Source organism: Pundamilia nyererei, unplaced genomic scaffold (genome assembly GCF_000239375.1).
Source record: "Pundamilia nyererei isolate P.nyererei 1_Seehausen unplaced genomic scaffold, PunNye1.0 scaffold00219, whole genome shotgun sequence".
Classification (NCBI taxonomy): Eukaryota; Metazoa; Chordata; class Actinopteri; order Cichliformes; family Cichlidae; genus Pundamilia; species Pundamilia nyererei.
Window position 1 is genome coordinate 211,481 of NW_005187620.1, and position 15,432 is coordinate 226,912.

General features: G+C 41.3%; 2 protein-coding genes across 9 annotated transcripts in view; one reads left to right on the forward strand and one right to left on the reverse strand.

Annotated features, from left to right (window-relative positions):
• faxdc2 (fatty acid hydroxylase domain containing 2) overlaps nt 1–7,373 on the forward strand; it is a 10,943-nt gene extending 3,570 nt beyond the window's left edge. The window contains exons 4-9 of the mRNA XM_005748304.2: nt 89–192; nt 1,392–1,513; nt 4,128–4,333; nt 4,764–4,869; nt 5,322–5,488; nt 6,649–7,373. Coding sequence (XP_005748361.1) covers nt 89–192; nt 1,392–1,513; nt 4,128–4,333; nt 4,764–4,869; nt 5,322–5,488; nt 6,649–6,805 — 862 coding nt within the window. The 3' untranslated portion in view covers nt 6,806–7,373. The remainder of the gene's footprint in view (nt 1–88; nt 193–1,391; nt 1,514–4,127; nt 4,334–4,763; nt 4,870–5,321; nt 5,489–6,648) is intronic.
• A 390-nt stretch (nt 7,374–7,763) lies between these two features.
• The window catches only part of larp1 (La ribonucleoprotein 1, translational regulator), a 48,989-nt gene continuing 41,320 nt past the window's right edge, over nt 7,764–15,432 (reverse strand). For all 8 annotated transcript variants that reach the window (XM_013914717.1, XM_013914716.1, XM_005748305.2 and 5 more), the window contains 7 exons: nt 13,051–13,256; nt 12,846–12,952; nt 12,496–12,653; nt 12,225–12,369; nt 11,911–12,020; nt 11,673–11,800; nt 7,764–10,941 (listed from right to left, as the gene is read on the reverse strand). In XM_013914717.1, coding sequence (XP_013770171.1) covers nt 10,717–10,941; nt 11,673–11,800; nt 11,911–12,020; nt 12,225–12,369; nt 12,496–12,653; nt 12,846–12,952; nt 13,051–13,256 — 1,079 coding nt within the window. In that variant the 3' untranslated portion in view covers nt 7,764–10,716. The remainder of the gene's footprint in view (nt 10,942–11,672; nt 11,801–11,910; nt 12,021–12,224; nt 12,370–12,495; nt 12,654–12,845; nt 12,953–13,050; nt 13,257–15,432) is intronic.

A 15,432-nucleotide genomic window follows, 5' to 3' on the forward strand; every position in this document is an offset into this window, starting at 1 on the left:
AAGTGTGTAACGAATAGTTTCCACAGAGGTTTGTTTAACACGTAGTCAGTTTTGTGAATTTAAAACTGAGCTGTAATTCCTCCTTCAGGCACCTTCAGAGATTCTGGGGAGCTTCGGGAGATTTTTGGCAGAACTTGTGGACCAAGTTGTACGTGGCATACGAGGGCCACGACGCTTCTTTGTTCTTCCTGGGTAAGAAATAAAACCAGAGTGCAACATTGCAAATGACTGTGGATTTGCAAGCACTGCAGACTGCTTTAAACATGCAAATAACTTAAATGACCTCCTTTTGTATCATATCATTTAGGTGGTTTCATCAATGCATAGATTTTTTCCCCTATATTTTGGACACATAAGGTCACATTAGCCAGCACAGAGGAAAAATCATGTTTGTGGAGCACTAAGAACACATTAGTTCAGATTTCTCACTTGCTGTCTCACAGCGAGCAGCTTTTGCACAATAGGTGGTTTACCTCATTCAGATGTTATCTAAAGTATGTAGGACATAGGATGTGTGCTAGGTAGGGTATGTATTTTCAGTTCAGTGTTTTCAGTCCACATAACATCACACTATAATAATAACATCACTATAATAACATTATCAACTATAATATAAAAATTGGGCGACCGTGGTTCAGGGGGTTGGGAAGCTCATCTTGTAACTGGAAGGTTGCCGGTTCGATCCCCTGCTCGTTGTGTCCTTGGGCAAGACACTTCACCTACCACCTACTGGTGTTGCTCAGAGGTGATGCTAATAATGCGAAAAAAAAGTGATATGGCGGCCTCACTTGTGTCAGTCTGCCCCAGGGCAGCTGTGGCTACAACTGTAGCTTGTGAGAGTGAATAGTTGAATTGTAAAGCGCTTTGAGGGTCTCGAAAAGCGCCATATAAATGCAATCCATTATTAATAATAAAAAGACCAGTTATCCAGAATATCAAAGAACCGGCTTTGATATTAACTAAATACTATCAAAGCTAAAAACTCAACACACACCACGCATGAATTGATTCCCTTGTTAAGAAAGCTATCTGGACCTGGATTAGGGTGTAATGATATCATCAAGGGAATGTTTCCATTAATTTTAATTAATGAAAATAATAATCTCAGTGAATCATTCCAAAAATCTCCAGATCGAGTGATTAAGTTTTAGATCGACTCCAAAACTGAATCACTCCTCACCATGCTGGAGCAACACCTTTGGTGATATAATTTAATGCAAACAAACAAAAACAGCAGGGTGCACAGTGATGATGTCATTGTGGAAGATTTTGCCATGGATTTAACTTGAAATCTCCTCCTGGTGTGTTTGGAGTTGTGCGTAAATGAACGCATAATGAAGGCCCCGGTTGAGTTAAAGGTTCTCTAATAGTTATCTTATTTATCTCCATAGGGACCATGCTTGTTCCCACTCTGGCCTTTTGGGGGTCAAATGCTCTCCTGCTGTGGGTGGACATCACTGGCACACCGTCCTTCATCACCCGCTACCGTATCCAGTTGGACAAGAACAACCCAGTAAGCTTTTTTTTTTTTTAGATTTTGTTTTATCTGCACTGTTACTTGTTTTATTTTTTCATGCCATCTACGTAAAATGTACAAGCTTATGATATGATCACATGATATCTTTTTTTTTTTATGAGATTTAAAAATGAAAACAATTACATTTTAATTTCGAGTCCTGCTATTGGGCATGCTGCTGTAGGCCGCTGCTCTCCTTAAAGATCCACACCATGCGCGTGTGTGCAGATGTGGTTGATAACATCTGCAAACGATGGGGCTCTCCACATGCCCGTCTGACCAAAGTCCTCTAACTGTGTTTGATTAACAGATGTTGTCAGACACCGCAGAGATAAAGAGGGGCATTACTGATAACCAGGGGTTACTGTGAAAAGTGTCCTTGTTAGTGATTGTTTTTCCAGTGCACAAACTGGAAACTCACTTTACCCAAATGAAAGACTTCCAGTTTGTTGTTTTCCCCCTATTTTCTCTCGTTTTCCCATCAGCGAGTGTGTTATCGCTTCAAAAATCCCTCCTCCTCTGATTTGCATGTACTCAGTGGAATTTGCCGCTGTTACAGCTTGACATATATTTCTGCGGCCCTTAAATTTTATATCTTTAATGATGAGGTAATCTGCGAAAAGCTGCTGTCACAGTGTTTCTCTGTGACTCCGAGCAGAAATACTGCAGGTCAATGATCGAGAATAGCTGTCTGAACTTGGGATCTACTGGTCATAAACAAACCAGGATGTGCTATAATGGAACAAGATTATAAAATTGGGTAAAAGTGCTTGTGTACTTTAAAAAGCAATATAACTGGTTAAGAATGATAAAATTATATGACTTTATCAAGTAATGTAACTGTTTATCTAAATTATCTGATCAATGTGTAGTGATCACACATTTGCTTTAGAAACTGCCAAATAACAAGTGCATGTCACTGGTGAATGAGAAGAGCTGTAAATTTGAATGTATAGTCACACTATCTCTAAGTGTAGGAACATTTATTTATGTTAAAATTAGCATTTTGTGGAGCTATTTACACTAGATGATAAAAAAATCAATGTAATCTACTATAGGTAAACAGCTAATTCAGCATGATAGTTATCTTAAGGGACTTTATACTATAACGCAAACACCCTGTAGATTATAGGGAACCAATGTTTCCCTTGGCAACAGTGGGGAGAAAAAAAGGCCTTTCTAAATGGAAGAGAGCCACACTCGTGGAGCTATCTGCTGCAGCTGGTTCAAGTAAAGGGAAAAAGATGTCAAATAAAAGAACATTGAGAGAGAAAACAAAGAGCATTCGATAAAGAGTCTGCACAGAAACAAAGTCTGCTGTTCAGAGAGCGTGTGTGCGTGCATGTTATGGAAAACACACAGATGTACAAAAGGTCAGTGTAAGCTTCAGAGACACACTGTTCTCACACTCTGGAAAGTTCATTATGACATGGCATGAGTTTATAACTGGGTTCCAAAGGTTGGAGGTAAAAGGGTAAATTAGCTGATACAGATATCCACTCAAAGACCACTTTATTAGGTACATCTTACTAGTACTGGGTTGGACCCCAACAGAAAGGCCTTAATTCATCATGACAACAATTCAACAAGGTGCTAGAAGCAGTCTGCACAGATTTTGGTCCATGCTGACATGATTGTATCACTCATGCACATCCATGATGAAAATCTCATGTTCAATCACATATCCAAAGCTGCTTTATTGGATTTTTAAGATTATTATTAAGATCTGGTGTGGAGGCCATTTGTGATGTGTGTTATCTTGCCGAACGCAGCCATTGGAAGATTGGTACAGTGTGGCCATAAAGGGATGGGCATGGTTGGCAACAATACTCATCTTGCTGATTTGGTACCGAGGCACTCTAAACATACTGAGAAAATGTCGTCTAGGGCTTTACACCACCACCACCAGCCTGAACCGTTGATACAAGGCGGGATGAATCCATGCTTTCATGCTGTTTACACTGAATTGTGACCCTTCCATCTGCACATTTCTGTAGAAATTCATACCAGGAAATGCTGCTTAATGGATATTTTCTCTTTTTCACACATTCTCTGGAAACCAGTAGATTGGCAGGTTTCAAAACACTTTATGCCTTATTCAAAGTCACTTCAGTCGCCTTTCTTCCTCTTTCTGAGAATGAACTTCTGCAGATCATCTTAACCATGGATAAATGTGTAAATGCACTGAGGCGCTTTCATGTGATTGGCTGATTACATAAGTGCATTAATGTGGTTGGACGGGTGTACCTAACAGGGGGTGTCAGATGAGAGTATAAAGACTTATTTATAACACACTTTGCAGCATAAACAGAAACAACAGTATGGAAAAGGATAAGACATGAAATAAGAATATATATCAAGTATTAAGTGAAGATGATTAAATATGCATGATATAGATACAAATAGAAAGAACTGGTCTGACCTTGTTATTGGTCGTCTTTTAAAGAGAGAAGCTTTCAGTTTTTAATGTTTTCCTCTCTTTATGAAATAAAAAGTGTCTTTCAAATGAACGCAGTGTCATGCCATGTAAATTACATTTGTCAGTGGAAAGGGAAGCTTGGTAGTTTGAATAGTTTTGATACCTCTTTTGACCTCTTCATTTGTCTTCCAGGTGGATCCAGCTAAGCTGCGCCAAGCCTTGAAGTGTGTCCTCTTCAACCATGTGGTAATCTCCGGGGCCATGACTGTGGTTGTTTACTACCTGATGAGCTGGAGAGGAAACCCCTGTGGCCCCGAGCTGCCCACCTTTCACTGGGCCCTGATGGAGCTGGCCGCCTTCGCCATCTTGGAGGAGATTTTCTTCTACTATTCACACAGGTAAAGAACATTTATTTTTTTACTTTAAACACCCATGACACATCAAAATGAAACATGCAATCAGTGGATCGTTGGCAGTAGATGACATTTCTTCCTCATTTCAGAGATGGAGGCGATTGTGATGTTAACAGTACGCTGATCTGTGTTTCTTTCAGGTGCATGCAGTCACTCTGTTTTATAGTTATATACTGTTTTAATTCACCATGTTAGATTTTTAGCGACAGGACATGGACATTAGGTGCGATCCGTATAAACATTGTTTGTAGACTCACCCTACATAAAGCAATGCAGCCTGCAACATCGTCTATCAGCGTTAATCCGATTTTTCTTATGTGAGCTCAGAGCCTTTGCCAGGGCACAGTACAAACCTTGACGCAGGATAGGGTGCAGTCGTTTTATGCGTTCATTTTGTTTCTTTGATTTTCCTCAGGCTGTTCCACCACCCCAGCCTCTACAAGCATTACCACAAACAGCACCACGATTGGACCGCTCCCATCGGTATTGTCTCCATCTACGCTCATCCTCTGGAGCACGTGGTGAGCCTTCCTCTTTCTCCTACTCAACAAAAAGAAATGAACCGTTTCCCCTGTGAGTGTCAAAGCAGCTGGAACTATCTCACGTAAACCAAACAGATTCTTATTTATACCTTTAGGAATCTGGTCAGACCTGATCCTGAAAGAACTCTCTGCACTCTTAGCACAGTTAGAGCTGAGCGGATTAGTCCCTGAAGTATCCCTGCTGGCTCCGTGATTGCCACTGTAGTTGATATTTGTGTTAAACAGCAAAAATGGATCAAACGTGCAGATACGGATCACACGTGTACATTTGCTGTAAATCACAGAGACTATTTCATCTTTAAATATGCAAGAGAAGAATAAAAGAAAGAAAGAAGAATTGATAATTCACACCTCAAAGTCTCGCAGCACTTTACTTCTGCTAAGGGTAAGTGTGTTTCTGTTAAATGTACTGAATTGTTCTCTGCTGTTAGATCTCCAACTTATTGCCGGTGGTAAGCGGGCCGGTTCTTCTGGGCTCCCACGTGTCCACCACCTCCATGTGGTACTGCGTAGCTCTGGTCAGCACCACCATCTCCCACTGCGGATACCACCTTCCTTTCCTGCCTTCTCCTGAGTTCCATGACTTCCACCACCTCAGGTGAGTTTACCTGTCCTGTCTTACAGAGGTCCTGTTCTGTTGTTTTGAAGGTGATATCTTAGAAATGCTGCTTAAAAGTTTCTTTAACTGGTGCAAATGTTCAGTTGGACTCAAACAGGATGTCACACAAAAGTCTGCTGGAGAGAAATAATGATGACTTTGCAAATCCGAAAGGTCAAAGTTCACAGTAACTCGACCGGATGGGAAGGCGGTGATGCTGGTACAGTTATCTTGTTTAGATAAGACCCGTGAAGGCACACAGAACCTTCACGTGTGCAAAGACTCGGGTGAAGCTACTCCAAAAACTTTTACCTCGACGAGATGAAGCTGATAAATGTATAACTTTGAAAAGGCAATGTTATGTACTGCACTTTGTACACAGTGTTACTCATACAGGAGAAAGTAATTATGTACAGTCTGGGAAGTCTTTCCATGTGGCTTAATATGGCATAAGCAAGACACCAGATTAAGTAAAAAATATAGTATCTTGGTGTTTATGCTTGTATGACTGTGTGGCTCTGAAATGATTTGTAATAGTTAGTGGGACAGCACTGTAGGAATAATCCACTATCATTGGACAATTAAATCAATGAAAATGTCCCATCAAGAGGAAGACGAGTAACACTGAGTTGGGGAAGATGCCAAATTACAGGAAAATGCACAAGAGTATTTGTTGTGGCATGCACTCTATAGCTGTAATATTGTAAGCAGAGATGATATAATAATAATAATAATACAGAGAATTCCCCAACAATCAGATGAAACCCTAAGAGCAAGCACCTGGCGACAGTGGGAGCTAGAAACTCCGTTTTAACAGGAAGAAACGTCCTGCAGGACCAGGCGATGACCGGAGGAAGAAATGTTACTGCGTTTCCCCACATTTATAAATTCTATGCAAATGTGAGTTTGCTTCACAAAGCAGAATGTAAAAGCTTCAAATTAGTATCTGAGTTTTCACTTTGATACACAACAGCACTCATTGTGCAGTGCAGTGAGGAGGACAAACTGAAGTCCACTATTATTCAGCTTTTTATAGGTTTCCTGTAGTTGAGTTGTTTAAAACTTAAATCTGAATTTGAAAATTATTATTATTGGGGCAATTGTTTCTAATTCTGCTTGGTGGATAACTAACAGTTGCCCTCACTTGTCTCGGTTTTCAGGTTCAATCAGTGTTTTGGCGTTTTCGGCATCCTGGACAGGCTCCACAGCACAGACAGCAAGTTCCGTCAGACCAAACAGTACGAGCGCCACACTCTGCTCACCAGCTTCACCCCGCTGAACGAGAGCATCCCTGACACACAAAAGAAGGGCCAGTGAGGACTGCAACGGTCGAATCTTATGCGGGGATATGTAATTCCCCAATCGATCTTAAAAACTTTGATTTTTTTTTTTAATATTTTGAATCTTCAGTCAAGTTTGACTGTCAAAGTTTGCCGAGCCTCTGCAGTCACCCACCTGACTTTTATGTGCTAGTGTGTGGTCATTGCACTATAACATACAGATGTGATTTTACTTTTAAGCTCGGTTACCTGTTAATTTTTAACAATAAAAAAGAAAGAAAGAGAGAAGTCAGGATGGAAACAAGCTTTTCCTTTTTCTTGTCCGTTGTCTTGACATTTGCTTCATTTCACATCTTTGAGTTTAGTCTGAATTACAGTCATCGGTGACTTAAGCTACAGCACATTTGAAGTCTTTCTGTGATTAACGGGGTGAAAGCATGCAAGACAAATGTGAATGTTCCTGTTTGATGTATCTTATTGTACTTTTAAATGCAATCGTTAATTTCTAATGAATTCTTTAACTTCTTGTAAGTTTAGTAAAAGCACTTTCACCCATTCAGACTCTTCTGTTGCGTTCACTGACCACTGGGACAGACGAGAATCTGTATTCTTTGGCAAATGACAAGCAATTCCTTTGCACTTTGCATATCTGTGGCACTTATACTTTCAGAATATCAATGTCTTTTTGGATTACCAAAAAAGTGATTAATACAAATGTAACAAATGTTCTGATAGAACTGTTTAATATTAAAGTATTAAAAAAAAGCATGTGGTCTTTCTGTGGGTTTCATAGACAATAGGAATGATCACATGACACCTGGTGTTTGAGGTTTTTTTGTGCGTTTTGTGGTTTTTTTTCTTTATTAAAGGAAAAGCATAATTACTACAAATTACAAATAACACTAATAGCGAATCACGTCAGCCTACAAAGCAGATATTATGAATATTAAATGTTATAATACAAGATCTCATTCAAGTATTTTACATTTTTCCATTTTATATATTTTTTTGTTCCTTTTTTCCTCGTTTTCATCTTTTTTTCCTCATGACAAGCCTAGGATACTGTAATGTAATGAACTATTGATGTTCATATACAGTTATTTCTTATTCATATGGCTTTATGGAATTTTGTCCTCCCAGTCTCCAGACATCATAACCAGCCATATTCCTCTGAGCGACATCACATCTTGCTCAGTTTCCTCTCTTCCTTCCATACCTCCATCTTTTATCCCGCACAGCTGGGAACTCTGACCAGCTGAACAGGCAGCGCCCCCTAGAGTTTATATGGACAGCAGCAGTTCAATGCTGATAGAGATGGATGAAAACTCCCAAAGCACCTGAATCCCCTCAAATGTCCCGCGACGAGTGATGATCACATCAAAGGCTTTGCCGGCTTTGGGAAACGAGTTTTCAGTTCTGAATTATTTCATAGCTCTTTTTTTTCCTCCTCTCCAGTAAACACTTTGATGTTTCAACTGAAACTGATCCAAATCTCCCTGAAGATAAAAGATTAAAGGGGAGGGTGGGCAAAAAATAAAATAAAAAGCAAGTACAGCTTCACTTTGCATTTAAATACAACTCTAAATTTAAGAGGAAGAAACTGAACAACATAACACTGACAGGACAATGTGATATCCACCTCTGCCCCCCCCCCCAAAAAAAAAGAAAAGAAAGACAGGCACAGGTGTCTGATGCAGTTTCAAACTGAAGTTATGACTGGAGCAAACATTAGCTACAAGCACTCAGTAGGTCAGCAGGAAACACTTCTTCCCACATGTCTATTTTCACATGTGCATTTTTTTTTTTATAATTTCTTTTAACTAGAATTTGATGAACTTCTGGTTGAGTTCAAACCCAAAAATCAAAGAATTTTCTTCAGTTTTTTTAGACTTTGCATACATTCTAATTGTAGAAAAACTGAAGGCTGCATAAAAGAGTAATATTAGAGATTTTTCTCTCATCTTCACTAAAAAGAAAATATCAAATCAACTGATTTCAACATGAAACACTAGAAGCTTACACATTATTTTTCGTTTTAAACATTGAAGACCCGTTGACGCCCTGATGTCAACTTTCCCTTTTGCGATGTGAGCTACGTTCCCATTTCTGTTTTTATATCAGCCTGACACAGAGCGCTCCTCCAGCATTACAACACTACAAACACTGCAAATTGAAATTAAAATGCATTAAAGATAAATCATGAGACCATTAAAAAAAAGTTAGAGTACGTACACATGTAAGGCAAATATATATCTGTACTATAGACAATAAAACAAGAGGTGGGGAGCTGTTATCTTTTCTGTTCATCTCTCAAATTTCACATTTACACTCGTGGAGGAAGAGTCGCTCTTCTGCTTGATATCATCAGATTTAATAGTCCTGTACGAAGAGTGACGACTCAACAGGTTGTGAACAAACAATCCAGTCCACGGTGAGGCAAGACATCGAGCGGTGCGTTTTCTACTGAGCGTGCCCACGCTGCTACATCAGTACCTGCCTGTCAGTGTTTTTGCCTGCACCTTACGTTTGGATCCGTGTGAGAACCGGGAAGCGGTGGCGGGCAGCTCGCTGAACGTCTTAGCATCGTTAGTGTCTCCACCCAAAGCACCTGCGTCACAGGACGACGGTCTTCTTTGTAACCATCGCCTCTTCAAGTAATCCAGATTGTAATGATTTCCAGTCCTGTAGCGTCACTGATGATCAACTGATGGATGGATGGATGGATGGATGGATGGACAAACGGATGGATGCAGCTCATCTGACGGGAAGGTGAAGGACGACAGAAAGTCAGGTAGCACCCAAAGGGAGATCAACCCCAACTCTCCATCACGTTTAAGTGTTTTATTTTATTTTTTTCGCGAGGGGTGGGGCGCTGACAAACTTTCACCAGGTTGACGTGTTTCAGCACAAAAAGCCACAACTTGCAATCACAGCGATGAATTACAGGACTTGTAACAGACCAAATGACACTTGGAAGACAGATGAAAGGGGACTGAGGGGGATGGAAAATAAATTTGGCAGAGAGCACCAACTAGTGGCCTCAGCTGGAAATGGTGGTGAGATATATGGGTGACTGATGCTGTACAATCGACAATAAGGTGGCGGGCACAACTTAGAAGCAGTAAAACCATTAAAATAAGGCAACTTTCAATGATCTTGTCCATAGCAAGGGCTTGATGCAAGTCTCTCTCTCTTTTTTTTTTTTTTTTTTTTTTAAATCATTTGCTTCCTTAAATATTTTCCCCCTCAATGTGCAGCCATAAGGTAAATTATTTTTTTCATATATTAGCCCTTTGAAAACTCTCAGGGCGCTGCGGATGAAAAAGTTAGTTGCTCGGTTCTAACCACTTTGGTCCGACTGGATGTCAAAGAGCAGTACGGCCTCCAGCGGGCCATTACTGGGGCTTGTTTTTGTGTTTTTTTTTAGATGCTCAGTCTTGTTCAAACTATTTCCACATCTCAAATTCCACTTCGTGCTGAAGAAATAGTCATCATTAATCTGAGATTCGGATGAGGGATCAAAGATCTTTCAACCAGCAGGACAGTGACGATCAAAGAGGGTCCCAGAGACAGGGAGGGAGGGGCCAAAAACAAGGAGGGAAGAAAAAAATTTTTTTTTCCAGAATGTTAAACCTAAACCATCCGGCGAAGGTCTGCACAAGTGTTTTGCAATGGATGGGTTTGTCGACCCATCCATTGCTTGCCTCATTAAGACAAAAAGTTCAGAAACCTTAGCAGTGATCAATAAACCGAGGCATATTATTTATTGTCTCTCTTATTTATCAAACCTTTCACAGGCGCAAAAACAAGGAAAAAAAAAAAAAGAAAAAAGATATCACATGCTTGAAATGAAGAGCTGGATGCCCCTCCCCCTCCTGTGGCGCAGAGAGAACCGGCGACTTGCAGACTTGGTTAATTTAGTCTGTGTGGGCCAGTGTGTTTGTGGAGTTACTTCAGTGTTTTGGCATTTGATGCGGGATCAGCAGTGGGAGCCGGGGCTTTGTGGCTGGTAGGTTTGGCATCATCCTTGGCTGTGGGAACCTGGGTGGTGGTGGCGTGGGTGGGGCCTGAGCTGGCCTGACTGTGGGGACGGCTGGAGGGCTGAGAGGGGTGCCGGCGGCGACCATCCCCACTGGACGAGTGTCTTCGGCGACTTCCTTCCTCCATAGGCGGCTAGAAGCAGAAATAATCGTGTTAGATAACACGCCTAAGGCAACAACATGCTGCGCTTCAAAAAACCCTTTAAGCTCTTATTGATACAAACAGGAGAAAACTTGAAGCACGTAAACTCCTGATAAAACAGATAAAACCTAGTGAATCAGCACCAAGGACAGTATCTGTTTCCGTGGGACGCCTCAGTCAGTGAGATCATGATAACAGTAGAAGGAAACATGCAAACAGCTTCTGCTGCTCAGGCTCAACTCCATTTACACATTTCACTTGCATCCATTTGGTCCGACTTTCTGTTTTCCTTCCTGTCAGTAGACGCATTGTGAGACCATCATCCTAAATCGAAATGTTGTTTGTTTGGAAGACACCCAACTTTGAAACTGTCCACAGTGTGACATAGGACCACACATCTTTCATGCTCATCTTCTTTCACCTGTCAGAAGTCACATCATCTTCCTGAAGTTAGTTCGTGAACCAATTTTAGGCTCATCTTAGCATTTAAATATCATCAGGTTATATCCTTTATTATCACAGAGAGCTTAAATCCGATATGACACTTCATGTGTGACCTCAAATCTTTTCAGGATAATTTCTTATGAACTTTTGTATCTCAGTTAATCTTTCTTACCTAAGAACTGATCATCGATACTGGAAGTAAGATCATGTCTCTTCAGCCCTATTATACACCTTACAGCCTGCTTATACCTACAAACTTCAAAGAATATTTAACTTACGTCGATTCTGAAATCTTCGAGGCGTTTAAACTTGCTCAGGCACTCCTGCAGCTTGGGTTCAATCTCCAAGTTCTTGGCTTTGGAGTATTTAAGGAAGGCCCAGAACTTCTCAAGTCCATACAGCTGCCCTGTGGTCAGAAAACAAATGTTGTTAAACGTGACTGTACAGAAGACAAGAGCTTGCTCATATAAAAATCTCTGCTGAGGTGCCCCTGAGAGTGTTTTAAGGTTTCCTCACCAGCTTCGTAGTCTTTCATGGTCTCCTCCTGGAAGTCCTTAAAGATGTCTGGTCTGAACTTCTTCTCTAGACCGTAGCTGTAGTACCTGAACAAGCACTCTAAACCGTACCTGCAACACATAAGCGCCAAGAGAGGAAACAAGAGAAATTAGATCACACCGAGCTTTGGAAATAACAAAAGCTAGATTCAGACAGCTGCACAGAGCCCGTTTCCACTGTGCTGCCAAAGCTTTACATCTGCTCTTCTCCTCATCACATAAATCCAACTGTCTAATAGTAATGTCACTGCTACATACACAGATTGCAGATCTTACCTATATCCTTCTTTTCCATCCTCGACCACCAGCTGTCTGAATTCCTCGTACATTTTCCTGTTGAAGTGGTCCCGCAGGAAAAATGACCAGAATCGGAAGAGCGTGTTCATCTCCTGCGACTGGCCGATTCCCAGCCGTTTCCGCTCTGTGATGGAGAAAAAGTGGTCAAATACATGAAGATAAAGGGCACAGTTTCAATTAACTTGTAATAATTAATGCTAAACAGTCTCTGATCAGAACTTAAGGGATGTTTAAAAACGAGGAAACTCACCGTTTAGGCAACGCCGGCGGTACTTGTGGTAAACGTGTTGCGTGAAGCCGTTCTCCTTGAGCAGCTCGTGCGATGGGTGCTGGAACTTGGGGAGGGACTGGGGAGTGCAGCCGATGTTACCCAGGGCGGGGGTGCCCTCCGATGGGCTTGCATTAGAGCTGATAGAGAGAAAGGTGGAGGATTAGGTGGAGATCTACTAAAGTAAGTCCACCTTCAGTAAACCTTTAGTCTTGTGATCATTTTAGTTAAAGGACAGTACACAATATGAATATCTTCTATGCTTTTCCTTTTATGTTCTGGTATTATCAAAGCTGACTGCAGAGCGTGTAACAGAGAGCAGAGGGTCTCACCTGACGGAGGCGGTACGGGACCGATGCTCTCTGGAGTCCATCACCCAACCGACGTGGCACTCCAGGGGCGGGTTGGAGCTGTGCCGGGTCTTCCTCTTCCTAGGCGTCTAAAAGGGCGCGAAGAAAAATCAACACGTTTAGTCGCTGAGCTTTTCATGCTGAACCCAACAGGTTTTGCCACTAAAACACAATTCCAACGTCTCACCTTGGCATCGACAGGCCGACTTTCCTTCACGACTGGGTAGAAGCGAGGCGTCATGGTCGGGTCCTTCCGGTGAGGCGTGCGAGGCGTGCGGGGCGTCCGGGCACTGCGGTAGTTGGGCGAGTCAGGCACGGTAGTTGGCAGCGAGCGAGCTATTGAGGAGGGCTCGGGGGCACCGAAGAGTTTGTTTGCCAAAGCGTCTGTGGGGACTGTGGACGAAGATAGATTTGTTGTAGAAAAGAACCGAAAAACTTCACACGCAAAGTCCTGACACACACTTAAAGACTTTAAGAGACATCTTAAAGTGTTTAATGTCACAACATCTTTGATCTTATAGCTTCATGTATTTCACAGTGTGATGATAATGGACTACAGTAAAGCCACAGCTGTTACCACAGAACCAACATGGATTCAGAACTTCTTAATGTCTCTTTAATGCGAGTGATGTTGAACAAAAATGACTCAATGAAAATAGTGAGCGTTAATAAAGCTGTTTACAGCACATTTAAAGACTGCAGATTTTAACTGGAGACCAGTAACAGTTCCTACAGAGTACCACCAAGTTGCTGGAAATTGGGTCGTCTCTGTCTTGTAAGTCATAAAGCGAGACCGCATTTTAGGCCGACCTCTGGACAAAACACTCAAAGGTTTTCCACAGTAACGTGTGGAGCGCTGGTGCTTTAACAGAGCATGTTTAATGGCGAGTCGATCACAATAAAACTAATTTTAAAATTAGAGAAAGATCAGAAGAATATGACATTATTTAGAGCAGCATGCTGCCTCTCTTCTACCCAATCCTTTGTCATTCCATCAAAATTTTCCTCTCAGGAAATTGTTCCAAAGGGAGTTCAAAGATTCCTTCAGACCATTGTTCACATAGGACTATGTCGACATGTTGGCATATTTATTAGCACTGTTGAATGTATCTGCTGTAAAATAAAAATGCGATTTCTATGAATCACTGCTCTGTTTTTGCTGACGCCCATCCTCTTCATTCATTTCCAGTCTGTTTCGGTCTCGCGTCAAATCTTTCTTTACACAAGCAGCAATACAAAAAATCCCCCCAACAACTATGAGATTTATTTTATGTTTTTAGCTCTTCTAGTCGTGTTGCCATTCTTCATCTGGGTTCTGCTAGGTTGCCTGGTTTTTAAAAATGGGTTCATCTTCTTAGACTTGACCCCCATCTAGGGGGTCCTACACGAGGGGGGGGGAAAGAAGAAGAAAACAAAAAGGTCTGGACAAGCCGAGAACTGCCCGACTGTTCTTTCAGTGAAACAGAGCCCAGTTTGCAGCTCTCTCTGTATCTCTTATGGGTGATTTAGACGTTCGTGGTGAACTTTTGTAGAGCCGTGGGTCGTAGCATCACTGCCAGCATTTATGACCGTCTCTTAGGGCTGTGCGATATGACCAAAATCTCATATCCCGATATAAGAATTTTATCGTCCGATAACGATATAAATCACAAAAATGTAACATTGTCTGTAAATTCTGTGAATCTCGGGCAGCTCTACTTGCGTGAAGTGTTTCCAGCTGCGTGTCATGTAGCTGGAGTCAAGTGTTTTAACCGATGCATGAAACTACACATTTTTAGACATAAGCTGTAACGGCCGCTGTTTTCTTTGTGAGTATTTATTACACGGCGTGCTGCGGGGAAAAGCCCGTTCTAACGTTTGAGTCTAAGGTTTATTTTTTAGCACCTGGTGGCGCTTTTTTTTACTTCTCATCTGTAAATAATCTGCTTTGACGTGATTCAGTTTATTTTGAAAACTCTCAACAGGATCCTGAGCTTTATTGTGAAAGGTTTATGTGGAACATAAACAAGCGGACACGCAATGATGTTACAGTCATTGTTGCTAACGACAACGCATAAAAACAGGCGCTTGTCCGTCCATAGTGTGGTTATATTAAATATAAGAGAAAGAGAGAACTTTAAGAAATTAATATAGCCACTACAGTGACCATCAAAACGATGAAAAAAATATTGCCGTAAAAAGTTTATTTTGCGACACCACGAAACGAGCGATAGCGTAAAATGAAACGATAGACGTTTTTATCGTCATCCGATATATATCGTTATATCGAACAGCCCTACCGTCTGTGGTACATTTTGTGTTAATGATCTTGTGGTCACGAGTGTGGGAGTGTGTGGTCATGTGGTGCCAGCCACTTGACTCTTTGTTGTGGACAATTTGTTTTGGGGGGGTTTTCACCCCAAAAGGCATTTATTATTATTTCCACTTGTTTGTACACGCCTTCGTGTTCATTTCAATAGTTTTGGCAATCTCCATCTGGGAATTTACTAACATTTGTGAGTCCTTATATTGATGCTATGACTGTACTAAGACGATGATTATTATTTTCAATGATAAATTCAAAAACTGC